The 21215-nt window shown below is 42.9% G+C and overlaps 1 protein-coding gene across 3 annotated transcripts in view; it reads left to right on the top strand.

Moving 5' to 3' along the window:
• Positions 1–26: 26 nt before the first annotated feature.
• poll (polymerase (DNA directed), lambda) overlaps positions 27–21215 on the top strand; it is a 34472-nt gene continuing 13283 nt past the window's right edge. Inside the window, exons 1-5 of one of the 3 annotated variants that reach the window (XM_073027064.1) lie at positions 27–70; positions 3768–3922; positions 6614–7113; positions 8732–9040; positions 15689–15862. In XM_073027064.1, coding sequence (XP_072883165.1) covers positions 3811–3922; positions 6614–7113; positions 8732–9040; positions 15689–15862 — 1095 coding nt within the window. In that variant the 5' untranslated portion in view covers positions 27–70; positions 3768–3810. Of the gene's footprint in view, positions 71–151; positions 1736–2491; positions 3549–3767; positions 3923–6613; positions 7114–8731; positions 9041–15688; positions 15863–21215 lie in introns of those variants that run through there. The other 2 variants (XM_073027063.1, XM_073027062.1) reach the window with 2 other exon arrangements.

Here is a 21215-nt window from a genome sequence, read left to right as displayed (position 1 = left end):
TAATGAATGACTGAAGGGTGGGACGGGCCACACCGGAAGTGGTTTCACTGTTCCGGGCATTTCCGGTGAGGTGAGGACGGTCGGGGAGGGGAGGGAAGGGAGGGTGGGAGGTGGTAGGAGAGGGCGGATTTAAGAGGAGGAGGGGGCTCCTCGGTGACTCAAGCCCGGAGTTTGATTAATTCTGTCACTGATTTCACTGTCCGGTAGATTCAGGCCACATCCGCCCGTCTCTGATTGGCTGGTTTTTGTTGCCCAATGGGGCGTCGCTACTGGTCATTTTAATTTAAAATGTCACCAGCTGGGGTTTGGGCAGGAGAGTGGGTCTTTGGGACCCGAGCTTGGGCGCCGCACCTCCTGGATCTGACCACAGTGCCCACAGGCTCCACCCCGGGGACCCGGCCACTGGATCTGACACCAGCGATCCACCTGCTAGACTCCATTAACACCATCCCCTGGGACTTAACACCCGGGATTCGACCCGTGGAATCCAATCACTGAACTGCATCCAATGGAATCTTTCCCATGGGCTACAGGGTGTGGAATCTTAATGATGGGACACGACCCGTGGAATCCGACCCATGAACTCTAACTCATGGAGGCAGAAGTCGCTGGAATTAGGAGGAGCGAACCATCTGCCGGAGGAACTCAGACGGGAGATGTTGACAATCTCTTTCCTCCCAGACAGCAGATTGCTTGTGTCATCATCCCATGAATTCTGACTCATGAAGTCCATTCCCTGGAGTTTCAGTATTTTGGTATTTACATGGAAGGGGAGATGCTGGAGTTTATGGCAAAGGAGATGTGAGAGACTGAAGATGCTGGAATCTGGAGCAACACACAAAATGCTGGAGGAACTCAGGCCACATCTGTAGGGGGAAGTGGACAGTGACCTTTCATCTTGTGTGAAGATAGAGGGAATATAGCTTCCCATCACCGATCATCTTTCATCTCCCACTTCCCTCCCAGCCTCTATCATTATCTCCGCTCCTCCATCTGCCTAACACCTCTCCTCATCTTGATCCACCCATCATTTTCTGGCTCCTGCACTACTCTTTCTCTTAAGCTCTTAATACTGGCTACCACCCCAACTATTTAAGAAACTTGTATTTACCTGCTTCTTGAAACCACATCACACTGGAGTTGATGAGAAATGAATTATCAAAGAAAAGTTTACAGCAGATTTGATGCAATGTGTCTCTGCCGGGGCAGCTTCCTTGTGCCAATCTTTAGTCAGGTGGTAATAGTACTGTGGTTAAATGCACTGTTTGGCATGCTACTAAATCACACTCATAAACACTAGAGATTCTGCAGATGCTGGAAATCTTGAGGAACACACGCAAAATGGTGGAGGCACTGTACAGGTCAGGCAGCATCTACAGAGTGGAATAACCAGTTGACATTTCAGTCTGAGACACGGTGAAGGGTCTCAGCTCAAAACTCCTTCTTGTCGGAAAAACATGGAGGCACCTATGAAAACTCCTACAGCGCCCGACGGCCCTGTGATTTCAGGCCAACTTGAGAGAAGGTGAACTCACAGAAAGGCCAGACGGGGTACCTGGCTGAGTACTGGGGACCTGTGCTGATCAACTGGCTGGAGTGTTCACTGATATATTTAACCTTCGCTGCAGTAATCAAAGAGAGATTCAATACCTGTGCCCAAGAGAAACATCGTATCCTGCCCAAGTGAATGTTGTCCAGTGGCACTTGGATCCACTCTAATGAGGTGCTTTGAGAGGTTAGTGATGAAACATGTCAGCTCCTGCCTGAGCAGCTGGCATTTCATTTTCTCTTCACTGATACCTGGAACATCTGACGCATACGTCAGGCTGCTCTTCATTGACTCCAGCTCAGCATTCAATACTATCAACCCCTCAAAACTAATCAATAAGCTTCAAAACCTAGGCCTCAATACTTCCTTGTGCAACTGGATCCTCGATTTCCTCACCTGCAGACCCCATTCGGATTGAATTGGCAACATTTTCTCCACGATCACCGTCAGTGCATGTGTACCGCATTGGCTCTGTGCTTAGTTCCCATAATATCACTGGCATACGTCGTGAAATTTGTTGTTAGGCAGTAGCAATACATAATAACTAAAAGCTAAATTACAGAAAATAAATGTCTTTAAAAAGTTAAATAAGTAGTGGAAAAAGGGAAATAAGGTAGTGTTCAATGTCCATTCAGAAACCTGGTGGCAGAGGGGATAAAGCTGTTCCAGAATTGTTGAGAATGTGCCTTTAGGCTCCTGTACCTCCTCACTGATGGTAGCAATGAGAAGAGGGTGATGGATGTCCTTAACGATGGACGTCACCTTCTTAAGGCATCGCTTCTTGAAGATGTCCTGGATGCTGATGAGGCTAGTGCCCACGATGGAGCTGACTGAGTTTACAACTTTCTGCAGTTTTTTTTTGATCCTATGCGGTGCCCCCTGCCACTCTGTACAGATGGTGATACGGCCAGTTAGAAAGCTCTCCATGGTACATCTGTAGAAATTTGCAAGTGTCTTTAACTTACCAAACCTCCTCAAACTGCTAATGAAATATAACTGCTGTTGTGCCTTCTTTGTGACTGCATTGATATGCTGGGCCCAGGACAAATCCTCGAGAAGTTGACACCCAGGAACTTGAAATTGAAATTGCTCACTGTTTCCACTACTGATCCCTCGATGAGAACTCTCTTCTTACCCTTTCTGAAGTCTACAGTCAATTCTTCAGTCTTACCGACGTTGAGTGCAAGGTTGTTGCTGTAACACCACTCAGCCAGCTGATCTACCTTGCACCTGCATACAATTTTGTCACCATCTGAAATTCTGCCAGCAATAGTTGTGTCTAGACAACTCCAATGCCACATTTAAGTTTGCTGATGACACCACTGTCACTAGCTAAATCAAAGATGGTGTCAAATCAGCATAGGGCGATTAAAAACCTGGTTGAATGGTGCCACAAAAACAAAACTCTCATTCAAAGCCAGCAAAATCAAGGAACATTATTGACTACAAGAGCCGGAAGCTGGAAGTCCATGAGCCAGTCCTCATCAGGGGAATCAGAGGAGGAGATGGTCAGCAACTTCAAATTCCTCAGTGATATTATTTCAGTGGATCTATCCTGGATCCAGTGTGTAAGTGCCATTACAAAAAAGGCAAGGCAGCACCTCTGTTTTCTTGGAAGTTTACAAAGACTCGGTATGTCATCTAAAACTGTGGACAGACTTATGTAGACGTGGAGAGTATATTGAATGGTTTCTTCACAACCTTGAATGGAAATCCTACAAAAAGTAGTGGATATGGTCCTCCCCACCATTGAGCAAATTTATAAGAAGATGCTGTTGGAGGAAAGCATCATCCATCCACAAGGACCCCCACCATCCAGGCCATGCTCTCCTCCCAGCTGCCTTCAAGAGCCTCAGGACCCACACCATCAGTTATTACCTCTCAACCATCAGGCTCTTGAACCAGGGGGAGATCTTCACTCAGCTTTACTCATCCCAACACTGAACTGTTCCTACGACCTATGGACTCACTTTCAAGGACTCTGCATCTCATATTAACAGTATTTATTGTTTATTTATTAATATTTTGGGGTTTTTTTTTGCTACTTGTGTTTGCACTGTTTGGTGTCTTATGCACGTTGGTTGGTTGTCTTGTGTGTGGGTTTTCATTGATTCTATTGTGGTTCTTTATATTTACTGTGAATGCCCACAAGCAAATTGATCTTGTGAGGAGAACAGGTACTGATTCAAGTGTGTTTTTCTTGTGAATCGTCGAACAGGTGGGTGGACCGCTAGCCCTGCCAATCAACTGGCGTGCTGTGCATGGAGCTTCAGGGGATTGTAAAGGCATTTCGAAAGGTGAAACGAGGCCAGGAGATCCACTCAACCACAGCAGGGACACCCCAGAAAAAGGCAAAGCCGGAGGAAGTCAAAGGTAAGCTAGCTGTGATCTTCACCTCAAGACAGGAGCAGAAGTAAGCCATTTAGCCCATCGAGTCTGCTCTGTCATTCGATCTTGCCTAATTTATTTTCACACTCAACAGTTTATCCCTGTAACCTTTGACACCCTTGCTAATCAAGTACCTATCAACCTCTGCTTTAAAAATGCCCTATGACTTGTCTTCCACAGCTGTCTGTGGCAATGAATTTCACAGATTCACCACCCTCTGGCTAAAGAAGTTCCTCCTCATCTGTTCTAAAGAGACGTCCTTCTATTCTGAATTTTGAGGCTATGCCTGTCTCTCCCACTACTGGGAACAACTTCTGCATGTCATTCAATATTCAATATCCACACCCCTACTGTGTGAACTTTAAAACCACTGTAAACTAGAGATTGTGTGTATTTATTATAGACTATTTTTGCCGCAGCTCTGTTTATATTGTGTACAAACTGGCTACCGTGTTTTGTTATACCGGTGTATTAACATAATTTAGAATACGTGCTGTTCTGTTTTGCAACTTTCAGAGGAGCTTGAAGTGCTGTGATCTGCAGAGTTACAGAGCTAAGTACTGAGAACAGATTATCAGATTAAAGATTATCTGCATTTGTCGCATGTACATCGAAATATCTGTGTCATTTGCGTCAACTACCAACACAATACCGGGATGTGCTGGAGGCAGCCCACAAGTCTCTTCTGACTGCCATCATAGCAAGTCCATAATTTACTGACCCTAACCCAAATGTTTTTGGAAGCAGAGCACCCACAAGGATGCACGTTGTCACAGGGAGAACGTGCAAATTCCATACAGACAGCAGTGGGTGATGAAAGGTGTTACACTACCTTGCCGTCTGGCACTGACGCAAAAGGCTTATCGTAAATTCTCTGTTGTCTGTGAGTCGACAAGTTAATTATTTTCTTGTTCTTATCGACCTCAATTCGGTCATCCATGTTCTCAGTTAAGAAGCTCTACTCAACCTGCCGCTGAAGTTTTGTTTGGTAATGTTCGATCATCTTTTTTTACACCTGATGCCTGGAGCAATGTGGGAGCTTTTTATTGGTGATTCACTGCAGAGTCTGATCTACTGGACAAGTAAGAATCACTGGACCTAAGCTTACTGGGCATCAGAAAGCAGCAGATGCCTTCAGCCTGTTCAGGTTATTGTGCCTGTGCTGTCCCTGAGAAAGTCATCTATTCAAGTATACAGTCTTCCAAAAGCAACACACAAAATGCTGGAGGAACTCAGCAAGTCAGGCAATCTGTATGAAGGGTCTCATCCCAAAAAAACTTGTCAGTTAGCACAACGCTCTGCAGAGCCAATGACCCGGGTTCAATTAAAACTGCTGTCTTTAAGGAGTTCCTCCAAATGCTCCAGTTTCACCTCACATTCAAAGACATACAGGTTAAGGTTGGTAAGTTGTGGGTATGCCGTGTTGGCGTTGGATGCATGGCCACACTTGAGGGCTATCCTCAGCATGTCCTCAGACAGTGTTGGTCGTTGATGCGAATGACATATTTTACTGCATGTTTCGATTCACATATGACAAATAAAGCTAATCTTTAGTATTTAGAACTTCAGCTTTTATCTTCCTCCTGCCTGACCTGCTGAGGCCCTCCAGTATTTAGTGTGCGTGGCTCAAGATCTGCAGAACCTCCTGCGTCAATCTTTCAAAGTGTGCTTTTTGTTTAATTGCTCATGGCACGTGGCATCACTGGCAAACTGGCATCTGCTGCTGTCCCTGTCGACGCTTGAACAGAACGGCTCAGAAATGCATGGCACGCCTGGCAGGGCAGGCGGCATCTGCGGAAAGAGAAAGAGAGTAGTGAATGTGTCAGGCCCCTTCCTCAGAACTGGAAAAGTGAAAAACAACCGTGTTTTCAGCTGCAAAGTGGGTGAAGGGGGCTGGGAAACAAAGTAGAATTTATTATTGAAGTATGTGTATGCTACCGTTTACTACTTTGAGATTCATTTTCTTGCAGGTTCAGTTACAGACGCAGATTTTGTTCCTGAAGACACTAATAAGCCAGCTGCATTTCTGTATCTTTCAGTAGTTTTGTGATCATGCTAGCACTTTATTCCCGATTTATTTAAATTCACTGGCTGCTGTGGTGGGATTTGAACTGATTCCTGATCATCAGTGCCAACCTCTGAATAGGAGGCCCACCAAGCTGAATACATACAGTCCTTCTCTGCCCAGCCGCTCACCCAGTTTCACCTATCACCTGCCAGCTTGTAATCCTTCCCTGCCCCTCACTTACATATGCTGGCTCCTGCCCCCTTGCTTTCTAGACCTGATGAAAGGTCTCAGCCTGAAATGTTGACTGTTCTATTCCCCTCCATAGATGCTGCCTGACTTGCTGAGTTCCTCCAGCACTTTGTGTGTGTTGCTCAAGATTTCCAGCATCTGCAGAATATCTTGTTTATAATCTGACTCCACTATCCTTTTGAGTAGCTTGGTCCAGGTAGTAACAACTCTGGGTGAGGGAAGCCAAGCTGGAGTGGCATTTTCTGCCTTCTCTTCTCATGGCCTCTGATCACTGGCCCAATCACTTGCTACACTGGTTACCCCTGTCCTTTCAGGTCCACAACTACTGCAATCCCAGCTCACTGCAAATGTTGTCAGCGCCTCTCACACAGTACGACTGGGTTTTTACAGTCCTTGCCGCCTTTCTTGCCTCTCTGCAGAGCAGTGGCTGAGTGGAGTGACAGCATATATCGTCCAGGCGGGGATCGGAAAGACCCGGACAGAAATCTTTCAGAAGCAGATCAGACAGAACGGTGGCGAGGTCCTCCTGGCCTTCAGCCCAGCAGTGACTCACGTGATCGTGGAAGATGGGATGGACTGTGGCCGAGCCCTGCGCCTCCTGAAGCGTGAGGTGCGGCCTCCTGGTGCCCATGTGTTGCGCTCCGCCTGGCTCAGCTCGTGTATCTCAGAGCGGAGGCTTCTGAGCCCCTCGGGCTACAGCATCTTCACCCCGGATGACCGTCAGCCGCCGGAACAGCAGGACCGTCCTCAGAGATCAGGGGATGAAGACCAGCAAGGGAACAAGTGTACCGAGGTGAACAAGCAGTCTTCACTGTTGCCGGATGTGAACAACACAAGGCCAAAGGAGCCTCTAGTTGAGCACCAGCAAGGTATTACTACCAAGGAAAATGTGGAACCATTTCAGGACTCCGCAGCCCAGGTAATGTAACCCACATCCTACCTCCTCTGCCCCAACTATCACTGGTGCCTTCTATTAGATCTGCAGTCTGTCAAGTTGGAGTATAGGATTGGTGCAGGGGGCAGAGTTTCAGATTTCTGGATCATTGCCATCGCTTATGGGAAAGGTTATGACCTGTACATAAAGGATAGGATACACCTGAACTTGAGGGGGATCAATATCCTTAAAGGTAGGTTTGCTAGAACTGTTGGGAAGGATTTAAGCTAATTCAGTAGAGAGATACAGACGTCGAAACAGTACCTGGGATGTGGTATACAAATTACAATGAGAGATAGAAAAGACTTTTAAAAGAGCAATGTTACAATAGTCACGGGGGATTTCAATATGCAGGTAGATTGGGAAAATCAGGTTGGTGCTGGATCCCAAGAAAACCCACTGGGGAAAGGCAATTCTGGATTGGATGTTGTGTAATGAACCAGACTTGATTAGGGAGCTTAAGGTAAAGGAACCCTTTGGGGTCAGTGATCATAGTGTGATTGAATTCACCCTGCAGTTTGAGAGAGAGAACATAAAACAGTGTAAAGGGGATTACAGAGGCGTGAGAAAGGACCTGGGTCAAAGTTAATTGGAAGGGGGAACCAGCAGGGATGAAGGGAGAACAGCAATGGCTGGAGTTGCTGGGGACAATTTGGAGAGTGCAGGATTGATACATCGCAAAGATGAAAATGGTATTCTAAAGGGAGGATGAGACAACTGTGACTGACAAGGGAAGCTAAAAGGTAAAGAGGCGCATATAATATAACAAAAGTAGTGGGAAGTTAAAGGTTTGGGAAGCTTTTAAAAACCAGCAGAAGGCAACTAACAAAGCCATAAGGAGAGAAAAGATGAAATATGGAAACCTAGCCAATAAAATAAAACAAGATAATAGAAGCTTTTTCAGATATGTAAAGAGTAAAAGAGAGGCAGGAGTGGAAATCAGACTGCTGGAAAATGACACTGGATGGGTAGTAATGGAGAACGATAAAATGATGGACAAACTTAATATGTGTTTTACGTCAGTCTTCACTAAGGAAGACGTGAACAGTATGCCAGAAATTCAAGAACGTCGGGGGACAGAAGTGAGTACAGTTGCTACTATTAAGGAGAAGGTGCTTGGGAAGCTGAAAGTAGATAAGTCAGCTGGACAACACCAAGGGTTCTGAAAGAGGTGGCTGACATATTGTGGAGACATTAGTAATGATCTTTAAATAATCACTACAGGAGTGTATGAGGAGCCTTTGATAGCTCTGGGTTTGTACTTGCTGGAGTTTAGAAGAATGAGGAGGGATCTCATTGAAACGTATGGAATATTTAGAGGTGTAGATAGTGTGGGCACAGAGAGGATGTTTCCTATAATGGTGGAACCTAGGATCAGAGAGCAAAGCCTCAGAATAGAGGGACTCCATTTAGAATACAGATGAGGAGAAATTTCTTCAGCCATGATGGAACGGCAGAGCAGACTCAATGGGCCGTGTTTCCTAATTCTGCTTCTGCATCTTATGAGCTTATATTTCCAGCATCTGCGGAATCTCTTGTGTTTATGCTGTGCCGTACTGTTCTATGTTCTAATACATTGAACCCCTCTGGAATGTCTCCTCAGTTCCCCAACGCTGACAGCAACAGTGATTCTGAGGATGACGGTGTCTCCCAGCTTGATCTGCAGGCTCTGATCTCTGGGGACAGGCATCCAGCTGCCAGCCCCGAACTCCGAGAACAGGGTGTGAGCAAGAAATGGGTGTGTTCTCAGTCATCGGAAAGCAAGAAGGTGAACCACAACAAGGCCATCACGGACAAGCTGAAAGTACTGGAGACAGCATATACACATCAGGGTGACAGATGGAGAGCGCTGGGATACGGCAAGGCCATCAACGCTCTGAAGAGTTATCATAAACCAATCTCCTCCTATGAGGTAAGACCTCGTCCACAAAACATACTCAAGTTTTTAAAGATTTAATGATTGGAAAAAGGACCTAGTGCTTTCTCAGTGTATATGATGAATAAACTCTTCTCAGGCTACCAAGCAGATATGGGTATCAATTTTAATCTGTTATAATCGATACCTGTACCCGGTTGTAAGCCCGAGAAGAGTTTATTGAATGATTGGCTTCATTTGTCAGATGTGTAATGTGTCATTTGCAACAACACAGTCTAAGGATGCGCTGGGGGCTGCCTGCAAGTGTCATCATGTTTCCAGTGCCAACATAGCGTGCCCATAACTTATTAACCCTATGCTATACCTCTTAAGAATGTAGGAGAAAACTGGAGCAGCAGAAGGAAACTCACGCAGTCATGGGGAGAACATACAAACTCATTACAGATAGCAGTGGTAATTGAAACCCAATCAGTGATCGCTGGCACTGTAAAGTGTTTCACTAACCATACTGCTGTCTGTGTGACAGGTTTACAACGTGTATGGTAGGTTCTGTTACCATCTGCACATGTATATGTGTGGACAGGTGCAATGAAAAACTTATTTGTAGCAGCATCACAGGCACATGACATCAGATAAGCAGCATTCACAAGGAAAGCTTAAACTCAACATACATTACACACGAAAGAACACCATTAGAACAACAAAAAAGTGAAGTTCATTATAGTGTTAAGAGTCACTCACAGTGATTAAAATTGTGCAGGTTGGTTCAAGGACTGAAGGGTTGAAGGAAAGTAGTTGTTGTTCAACCTGGTGGTATGGGACTTAAAGATTCTGTACCTCCTGCCTGATACTGTGAGGAGAACGTGGTAACCTATCTTAATGACTATTGTGCACTAGCATTTACATCCACTGTGATGAAGTGCTTTCAGAAGCTGGTGATAAAACATCCCAACTTCTGCCTGAGAAGCGACTTGGATCCTCTCCAGTTTGCCTACCATCACAATAGGTCAACTGCAGATGCCATTTCATTGGCTCTTCACTCATTTGTGGATGCATACAACCGCTCACTCAATGTCAGCAAGACCAAGGAGATAATTATAGACTTCAGGAGGAGGAAACCAGAGGTCCATGGACTAACAGTCCTCATCAGAGCATCAGATGTGAAGAGGGTCAGCAACTTTGAATTCCTTGATGTTATCATTTCAGAGGATCTGTCCTAGGTCCAGCTATTACAAAGAAAACATGGCAGCGCCTCTACTTTCCAAGAAGTTTGCAAAGATTTGGCATGTCATCTAAAACTTTGACAAACTTGTATAGATGTGTGGTGGAGAGAGTATATTGACTGGTGGCATCACGGCCTACTATGGAAACACCAAAATCCTTGTTCAGAAAATCCTCCAACACAGATAAAGCCCTCCTCGTCATTAAGTGCACTTACACAGAGCGTTGTCGCAGGAAAGCAGTAGCCATCATCAAGGACCCCACCATCCAGGCCATGTTCTCTTCTCACTACTACCATCGGGAAGAAGGTACAGGAGCCTCAGGACCAGCATCACCAGGTTCAAGAACAGTTATTACCTCTCAACCATCAGGCTCCTGAACCAAAGGGGGTAACTTCACTCAACTTCAGTTACCCCATCACTGAACTACACCCTCAACTGAAGGACTCACTTTCAAGGATTCTTCATCTCGTTCTCAATATTTATTGTTCATTTTTTTTATTATGTTGTTTCCTTTTTCTTTTTATTTTGTATTTGCACAGTTTGTTTTTATTTTTTGCACGTTGGTTGTTGTCTATCCTATTGGGTGTGGTCTATCACTGATTCTATTGCGTTCCTTTGTAATTACTGTGAATGCCCATGAGAAAATTAATCTCGGGGTTGTATATATGTACTTTGATAATAAAACTACTTTAAATTTTGAACTTTGAAGATAGCATGGCCCAGATGGTGGGCATCTGCGCTGTTACAAGGGAACTTCTGTTTGGGGATAATGTTCTGACCAGACCTGGCAGGAAATAATGGAATCTGAAAAGAGGAAAATGTTCTGCGGATGCAGGAAACCTGAAAGAAAAACCAAAAGCACAAGCAAACATCAGCAGTTCAGGCAGCTCCTATAGAGAGAGAAACACAAGTAACATTTTAGACCAAAGACCCTATCTAGATTTAAGGGAAAAAAGAGAGGAGAGAATGAAAGGATAAGTTTGTGGGGCATCTGAAAGGATTAACCGAGGAAAGGGCTGATGCTCTAAAGAAAGATACTGCCTCAATTCTAAATTAAGCCACTAGCCTCTTCCTTCAGTTTGTTTTTATCTATTCATTCACAGGATCTCTCACCCCATTACAGAGTCCAGTGGTTTTTCTCGCCAATCACACCAAAATAAGATTCTGATGGCAAGAAAATCAATTTCTCCTTCCAGCAAAAATAGTTTTCTTTCCCCTTCCCCTCTTCTCCTATTCCCCACTCCAGCCTCTTACCTCTCCTCACCAGCCTATCACATCTCCTTGGGACCCCTCCTCCTCCCCTTTCTCCAGCGGCCCACTCTCCTCTCCTATCAGATTCCTTCCTCTCCAGCCCTTTACCTCCCCACCCACCTGGCTTCACATCACCTTCTAACTACTGTCCTTCCGCTCCCCCCACCCTTTTTATTCTGCCTTCTTGTTTTGAAGAGGACACCATGATTCTAAGGTAATCTGCTGGACTGAAGATAATTTCCAACTAAGAAGTTATTTGTGAGATGTTCTTTGGTTGGATATAACATGCAGGTTTGTGAATGTTGGGGTTGATGCCTGCCTGAAGTGATTCGAGCCCATTGCTGATTGAGAACAAAGGATCATAAATTATTGACTGTCACTTGATGGGAAGAGGGCAATAAATGGATGCTGGCTTGGAGCAGAGCCAATAACAAGGTGTTAAAGGACAGAAACGTGGCCTGTGGCCAATGACACTAGAATGCGATATTTGAATTGATAAGGAATGGATATAAAAGTGGATGCTTCGTGTGTGTTGATAGCAGTAACTTCAAAGAATAACTATCGTAAATACAAGTGTAAGCAACCCTGTGTGAAACACGTGGTGAGTGAATCGGGAAACGAGGAACGCCTGGCCAGTATAAACTCCCTTGCCCGGGTAATACCTTTGCTATTCTTTGACTATTCAAGTGAGTCAGGGATGCCTAGCGAGTGTGCACACAAGGTATTTAGTGTATGAATTCACATTCTTGTTAGTTTAAACAGTAAAGGTACTTGTCAGTAAATAACAGATCTCTCTGTGCCTCACTAATCATCGTTGTAAGTAGTAAGTTTTTTTTCAACAGTATATTACCTCCTGAATGCCAGGGTACTGGAATCTTGGATTGAGTCCTCAGCAGTCTTAAGTGGGAGGGTGAGCAGCCAGAGGTCATGGTCCATTTAGATACCAATGACATAGGTAAGAAGAGGGACAAAGTTCTGCAAAGTGAGTTCAGGGAGTTAGGTCCTAAGTTAAAGGATAGGACCTTCTGGTCTGTAATCTCAAGATTACTACCTGTGCTACATGCTACTGGAGCCAGAAATAGGAAGATCATACAGTTTAATATGTGGCAAAGGAGTTGATATAGGACGGAGGGCATCAGATTTTTGGATTATTGGGCTCCCTTCCAGGGAAGGTGGGACCTGTACGGGGGAGATTGGTGGTCGGCGTGGCTCGACAATCCGGAAGGGTCTGTTCCTCGCCGTATCTTAATAAATAAAATAAACGAAAGGCAGATGTGCTCAGGTTCAGTCAGGCTTGGTTGCAGGAGGCAGCTCAGAATTCCAGGGTTCCGTTGTTTTAGACACGATACTACGAGAGGGATGGCATTACTAGGCAGGGAGAATGTCATGGTAGTGCTCAGTCAAGATAGACCGGAGAACTCGTCTAGTGAGCCTTTGTGGGTGGAACTGAGGAACAAGAAAGCTATGACCACGTTAATGGGGTATATTATAGACACCCAAAGGTCCACGGGACTTAAAGAAGCAAATCTGTAGAGAGATCACAGATTGTTGCAAGAAACACAAGGTTGTGATGGTAGGTGATTTTAATTTTCCGCATATTGACTGGGAGTCCCATACTGTGTTGAGGAAAATTTCCTTAATCAGTACATAGAAGTTTCAATGAGAGAGTGGGCAATACTTGATCTTCTATTAGGGAGTGAGACAGGGTGGGTGACACTTTGCATCATAATGCCATTAATTTCAAGGTAATTATGGAAAAGGATGGGTCTAGACCTCGATTTAAGATTCTAAATTGGAGAAATTTTGATGGTATCAGAAAGGAACTGGCAAGTGTGGATTGGGACAAATTGTTTCCTGGCGAAGGCGTACTTGGTAAGTGGGAGGCCTTCAAAAGTGAGATTTTTAAGAATACAGAGCTTGTATGTGTCTGTCAGAATAAAAGGCAAGGATAATAGGTTTAAGGAATCTTGGTTTTCAAGAGATGTTGAGGCCCTGGTTAAGAAACATAAAGGAGGTGCATAGCAGGTATAGGCAGGTAGGAACAAATGAGGTGTGTATTGAGTATAAGAAATGCAAGAGAACATTTAAGAAAGAAATCAGGAAGACTAAAAGAAGGTGTAAGGTTGCTCTAGCAGACAAGGCGAAGGAGAATCCTAAGGGATTCTATAGATATGTTAAGAGCAAAAGGATAGCAAGGGTCAAAATTGGTCCTCTGGAAGATCAGGGTGGTAATCCATGTGAGGAGCCAAACGAGCTGCAGGAGATCTTATTTGGATTTTCTTGCATCTGTATTTATTCGGGGAAATAGACACAGAGTCTATAGAAGTGAGGCAAAGCAGCAGTGAAATCCTGGACTACAGGTTACACAGGAGGATGTATTTGTGTTCTCTTGAGGCAAATTAGGGTTGACAAATCCCCAGGGCCTGACCAGGTGTTCCCTCAGATCCTGAGAGAGGCAAGTGTAGAAATTGAAGTGGCACGAGCAGAGATATTTAAGTCATCCTTAGCGACAGGTACTGGAGGTTAGCTAATGTTGTTTTGCTGTCAGCTCTAAGAATAAACCAGGAAATTGTAGGCTGGTGAGCCATACATCAGTAGTGGGAAAGTTATTAGAAGGTATTCTAAGGGACTGGATATATGAGTATTTGGACAGATGAGGACTCGTTAGGGATAGTCGGCTTTATGTGTGGTGGGTTTTGTCTAACCAATCTTCGAAGAAGCTGCCCGGAAAGTTGATGAAGGCAAAGCAGTGGATGTTGTCTACAGGGAGTATAGCAAAGCATTTGACAAGGTCTCACGTGGGAGGTTGATCAAGAAGGCGCATTTGTTGGACATTCAAGATGAGGTAGTAAATTGGATTGGACAATGGCTTTGCAGAAGAAACCAGAGAGTGGCAGTAAATGGTTTGCTTCTCTGACTGGACACTACTGTGTCTACTGGAGTGCTGCAGTGATTGGTGCTGGGTCCACTGGTGTTTGTCATCTACATCAATGATCTGGATGATAATGTGGTTAACTGAATCATCAAATTTGCGGATGACACCAAAACTGGGGGTGTAGTGGGCAGCGAGGAAGACTATCAGAGCTTGCAGTGGAAACTGAACCAGCTGGGAAAATGAGCTAGAAAATGGCGGATGGAGTTTAATGCAGTCACATCTGAGGTGTAGCACTTTGGGAGGACCTGGATAGAGTGAATGGTAGGGCACTGAGGGGTGCAGTAGAACAAAGATCCATAATTCATGGAAGGTGATGTTACACGTAGATAGGGTCATAAAGAAAGCTTTTGGCACATTGGCCTTCATAAATCAAAGTATTGAGAACAGGAGACAGGATGTTATGTTGAAGTTGTGTAAAATGTTGGTGGCGCCTAATTTGGAGTATTGTATATAAAGAAGATTGAAAGAGTGCAGAGAAAATTAACAAGGATGTTGCCATGACTTGAGGACTTGAATTATAAAAGATTGAATAGGTTAGAACTTTATTCCCTCGAATATAGGAGATTGACAGAAGGTATGATAGAGATATACAAAATTATGAGGGTAAGTGCAAGCAGGCTTTTTCTACTGAGGCTGGGTGAGATTCCAGTGAGTAAAGGATGAAAGGTGAAATGCTTAAGGGGAAAATGAGGGGTAACTTCTTTACTCGGAGGACCATGAGAGTGTGGAACAAGCTGCCAGCACAAGTGATGCATGCAAGCTCGATTTCAACATTTAAGAGAGGTTTGGATAGGTACATGGATGGTAAGGGTATGGAAGACTGCGGTCCGGGTGCAGCTCAGTGGGACGAGGCAGTTTAAATGGTTCAGCATGGACTAGATGGGCCAAAAGGCCTGTTTCTGAGCTGCTGTTTTCTATGATAATTCTCCTGTTGAGCTGACGTCAAGGTTTCTGCTTTGCACTATATCCTGCTTTTGCGGTGGGAACCACAGGGGATCACTCTCCAGGCCAGCATTTATTGCCCGCTCCTATCAGCACCTGGTAAGGGGTAACTGCTTCAGTCCTAGTGATGAAGGTGTCCCCACAGTGCTGTTGAGGGACTGAACACAGTACCTCACTGTGTTCACTGGATCTAAACACAGTTCCAGGATTTAGACTCAGTGATATGAAGGAGCAGTGAACGATTTATGATCTGCATCTTGTGTTTTTTTTAATCTCATTTAAAATTCTGCCACTTGTGTGGTTTTGAGCCAGCCTTCCCCTTACTTTCCGTAGGAGGCCTGTCAGATCCCGGGAATCGGCAAGCGGATGGCCGAGAAGATTTGGGAGATCCTAGAAACTGGGCACCTGCGCAAGCTGGACCACATCAGCGACAGCGTCTCTGTGCTGGAGGTTTTTGCCAACATCTGGGGGGCTGGTGTGAAGACAGCCCAGGTGTGGTACCAGCAGGTGGGTACCAGGTTTCAGTGTTCCATGTTCAGCAAGTGTGTTTATCGTCGCTGTCTCGTGGCTCTCATGTGCCTGTTCTGGCCAGGACTTCTCAATGGAGAGACATTGAATTATACCGAAAGCAACCCATGAATTATGTAATATCTCAGCACAGAGTTACAGCTTCTCAGTTATCAAGGCATATCAGGGCAGGGAAGTATGGTAGTGTAGTGGCTGGCATGACGCTATGACAGTGCCAACGTCCCGGGTTCAATTCTACCACTGTTTGTAAGGAGTTCGTAGGTTCTCCCCGTTGCCGCGTGGGTATCCTCAGGGAATTCTGAGTTCCACCCCCATTGCCAAGATGTATAGGTTAGTAGTTGAATTGGTTACATGGCTGTAATTAGGGGGTGCATGCTCATTGGGCCGGAAGGGCCTGTTAATCTGCTGAACCTCTAATAGAAATAGAAATAAAAGTTTTAAGAAACACGGGGGTAGTGCAGGAAAGTGACTCTGAGATGAAAGATGTGCCGTGCAGTAGATTGCGCGGGATCAGAATCAGTTTATTCAACCTGAAACTTGTTGATTTGTGGTCATAGGACAGTGTAAAGACATCAAGTTACTATAAGTTTCAAAAATAAATAAATAGTGCAGAAAAAAGGGAATAACGTGTTCTTTGACCGTTTAGAATATGATAGCGGAGGGGAAGAAACATTGAGTGTGGGTCTACAGGCTCATGTATCTCCTCCCTGACGGTGTGGGTCGTTCGTGATCGATGCCGCCTTCTTGAGGCACTGCCTTTTGAAAATGTCCTGGATGGTGGAGACAGTTGTGCCCGTGATGAGTCTACAACCCTCTGGAGCCTCCTTCAATCCCGTGCAGTGAGGTTTCCAGGCAGATGGTGATGCAACCAGTCAGAATCTTCTCCACCGAATATCTACAGAAACTTGCAAGTCTTTCATGGCATATCCAATCTCCTCAGGCTCAAAAACCTCATGGGAATCAGCCTTGGAGGCACTAGTTTTGTGGTCTGATAAGGCAGAAATTTCTCATCACCACTAGCTGGAGTTTTAGAGCAGGCATGATAGTGCATAAGTTAGTGTAACACTATTACAGTGCTAGTGCCCTGAGTTTAATTCCTGCCGCTTTCCGTAAGGAGTCTGTTTCATCCAAGTGCTCCAGTTTCTATAAGACCGTATGACATTGGAGCAGAATTAGGCCATGGAGTCAGTTCCGCCGTTCAATCATACTTCTCCCTCATTCCAAATATGTACCGGTTAGTAGGTTAATTGGTCACATGGGCATAATTGGGAAGTATGGACTCAATGGGCTGGAAGGACCCTTTACTCTGTTGTATCTAGATAAATTTACAAAACACGTTGAAAACACTCATCAAGTTGGGCAGCACCTGTGGAAGAGGAAGCAGGATTGTTTAATGGGGAGGCTGTTTGTAAGTGAGGACAAGATTCTGTCAGACTTCCTGAAGGTGCTGTTGAAGTTCTGCGTTAAAACAAGGATACAGAGAGCCATTAGCCTATCACGGTGACTCATCCATAGTCATCAGCGTCATTATATGCATGTCCCGTCCACGATATTCCCTCCAAATAATCCTGAATCCCACATTGACATCAGACTGAATAATTCCTTTCAGAAGACTTGGGAAGTTCTGAATAGTTCCCTAGATGGACTCTCGACCTCACAATCTACCTCTTCTACCTTAGTGTCTACCTGCACTGTACTTCACTTTCTCTGCAACTCTTTATTCTGGGTCTGGTATAGTTTTACCTTGTTCTACCTCAATGCACTGTGTAATGTTCATCTGTACGGACAGAATGCAAGTCAAGCTTTTCACTCTGTCTCAATCCTTCATAATAATAATGTATTTATAGGGCACTTTTCATACAGATGACGTAGTTCATGTGGCAGTTGCTTTGGATGCAGAAAAAGCATTTGATAGATTGGAATGGGATTTTTTATTTAAGGTATTGGAAAAATATGAGTTAGGAAAATCTTTTATACAATGGATTAAAACCTTAAATACTAATCCTCAAGCTAAAGTACGGTAGTTACAAATGGTCAGATTTCAACACCATTTTGCTTAACGAGGTCAACTAGACAAGGCTGCCCATTATCACCTGCTTTATTTGTATTGGCAATAGAACCATTAGCTGAATTAATTGGAACAGATTCAGACATTGGGGGCTTTAGAGTTAATCAAGAAGAATATAAGATTAATTTATTTGCTGATGATGTTTTGATTTATTTAACAAACCCATTGCAATCTTTGCAAAGACTATCTTTTAGATTGGAAGAATATGGGAAAGTATCAGGGTATAAAGTAAATTGGGATAAAAGTGAAATTTTACCCCTTACCAAAGGAAATTATAATCAATGTCGATTAGTAACTCAATTTCGATGGTCAATAAATGGGATAAAATATTTAGGTATTAGAGTTGATAATGATGTAAAAAATTTATATAAACAAAATTATTTGCCATTATTAAAAAAAATAAGAGGATCTTGATAAATGGATGATGTTACCAATAACATTAATAGGTAGAGTTAATGCTGTAAAAATGAATATATTTCCTAGATTGCAATATTTATTCCAAACCTTACCAATACAATTGCCTCAGAAGTTTTTTCAAGAACTGAATAAATATGTAAGGAAATTTCTTTGGAAAGGAAAGATGTCAAGAATATCATTGGAAAAATTGACATGTAAATTTGATTTAGGAGGGTTACAACTTCCAAATTTTAAGAATTATTATAAAGCAAATCAACTTAGATTTATTGCATCTTTTTTTGATGAAGAAAAACCGGCATGGATTAGAATAGAATTAGATAAAATAGGAGAAAACATACCAGAAGATTCTATATATAAATGGGAATCCAAATGGATATGGGAAAAAAAAGAATCTCCTATATTAAGACACTTGATTGATTTATGGAATAAGGTAAATATGGACGATGAGATAAAGAAATCTTTATTAGCAAAAAGAACTTTAATTCAAAATAGGCTTATTCCTTTTACAATGGATAATAAACTTTTACATAATTGGTTCCAAAAGGGGATTAAATATTTAATAGGTGATTGTTTTGAAGGAGGTATATTGATGTCGTTTGATCAATTAAAAAATAAATATAAAATATCAAACAACACTCTTTTCTGTTATTTTCAATTAAAGGCTTATTTGCGAGAAAAGCTGGGTCAAACAATGTTGATGCCAAAACTTAGTGAAATAGAAATATTAATTCAAAAAGGAAAAATTAAAAAATTTACATCCTGTATGTACAATTTGATTTTAAAACAATTAAATCAGGAATTCATAAATCAAGACAAAAATGGGAATCTGATTTGAATATTAAAATTGATGGTCAAGATTATGTTTGATAGTATGATAAATACAATAAATGTTCGACTTAGATTAGTACAATATAATTTTTTACATCAATTATATATAACACCACAGAAAATAAATAGATTAAATTCAAATATGTCTGACCAATGTTTTCAATGTAATCAAGAAATTGGTACTTTTTTACATTCTACTTGGTCTTGTTTTAAAATTCAATCATTTTGGATAAATCTAAGACTTTTAATGGAACAAATTACTGGAGTACAACTCCCACATAGTCCAATATTATTTTTATTAGGAGACATTGAAGGGACAATACCAAAACTTAAATTGAATAAGTATCAGAAAAAATTTATAAAAATTGCATTGGCAGTAGCCAAAAAAGTTATTGCAGTTACTTGGAAATCTGATTTATATTTAACTATGGATCGTTGGAATAATGAAATATATAGTTGTATTCCACTTGAAAAAATTACATACAATCTAAGAAATGAATATGATATATTTTTGAAAATTTGGCTCCCATACCTACAAAAGATAGGATTAAACACATAGGTCCTTTGAAGATAAAATTATAAAGTAATTGGGGAAAGTAAAAATAAATATTAAAATTATTTTGAACTCCATGGAGCATGTGGGGATCCTCCGATATCCAGGCAATCTTTCTCTTCTTTCTTTTTTTTCTTTCTTTAGACAAGTGTTAAGGGGGGGAGGGTTAAGGGGAGGGGGGAGGGTTAATATTATTTTTTCTCTTTCTTACTATTTTGTCATTCTTTGTAATTTTCTAAAAATTTAATTAATAAATAAATAAGATGTAGTTCAAAGTGCTTTACAGTGGGATAAAGTGCAAACACAAAAATAAAAATAAAAAAACAAAAATGAAAATAAAAGACAAAAAGATGTATTGAATTGACTTTATTACTTACATCCTTCACATACATGAGGAGTAAAAATCCTTCGGGCCCTTTTTACACGCCTGTTTTTGTAAATGTCCTGAATAGTGGGAAGTTCACAACTACAGATGCGCTGGGCTGTCCGCACCACTCTCTGCAGAATTCTGCGATTGAGGGAAGTATAGTTCCCATACCAGGCAGTGATGCAGCCAGTCAGGATGCTCTCAATTATGCCCTTGTAGAAAGTTCTTAGGATTTGGGAGCCCATACCAAACTTCTTCAACCATCTGAGGTGAAAGAGGTGCTGTTGTGCTTCTTTCACCGCACAGCCGGTATGTACAGACCACGTGAGATCCTCGGTGATGTGGATGCCGAGGGACTTAAAGCTGTTCACTCTCTCAACCCCAGATCCATTGATGGTCAATAAGGGCTGGCCTGTCTCTATTTCTCCTGTAATCCACAACCAGCTCCTTTGTTTTTGCGATATTGAGGGAGAGGTTGTTTTCTATGTCAGGATGATGACTTCTTCTCTGTAGGCTGCCTCATTATTATTTGAGATTAGGCCAATCAGTATAGTGTCATCAGCAAATTTATTCAGCAGATTGGAGCTGTGGGTGGCGACACAGTCATGGGTATACAGAGGGTAAAGGAGGGGGCTTAGGACACAGCCCTGAGGGCACCTCTTTTGAGGGAGCCCACCTTTACCACCTGCTGGCAATCTGACAGGAAGTCCAGCTGCACAAGGCAGGGTGAAGGCCGAAGTCTCTGAGCTTCTTGTTCGGCCTGGAGGGAATTATGGTGTTGAATGCTGAACTGTAGTCCAAGAACAGCATTCTCACATAAGCATCCTTCTCCAGATGTATAAGTATGGTGTGTCGAGCTGTGGCTATTGCGTCGTCTGTCGATCGGTTGTGTCGGTAGTTGAATTGTAGGTAAATTGATGTTAGTTAAAAGCAAGGTTAAATAAATGGGTTTTGAGCTGGCATTTAAAACTGTCATCTGGCTGCATCTTAGGTTTTGAATCCACAATTTAGAAGTGTAGTTTAAAAGAGCTAACCTGATAATTATCTTCTGAGGAAATTGTTTAAATTTATGAAACCAGCAGAAAAAGTCTAAGAGCTT

This window comes from Hemitrygon akajei, chromosome 23 (assembly GCF_048418815.1).
Source record: "Hemitrygon akajei chromosome 23, sHemAka1.3, whole genome shotgun sequence".
NCBI classification, from domain to species: Eukaryota; Metazoa; Chordata; class Chondrichthyes; order Myliobatiformes; family Dasyatidae; genus Hemitrygon; species Hemitrygon akajei.
The sequence above is the reverse complement of the archived record's forward strand: the minus strand, read 5'-3'. Positions and strand labels throughout refer to the sequence as shown.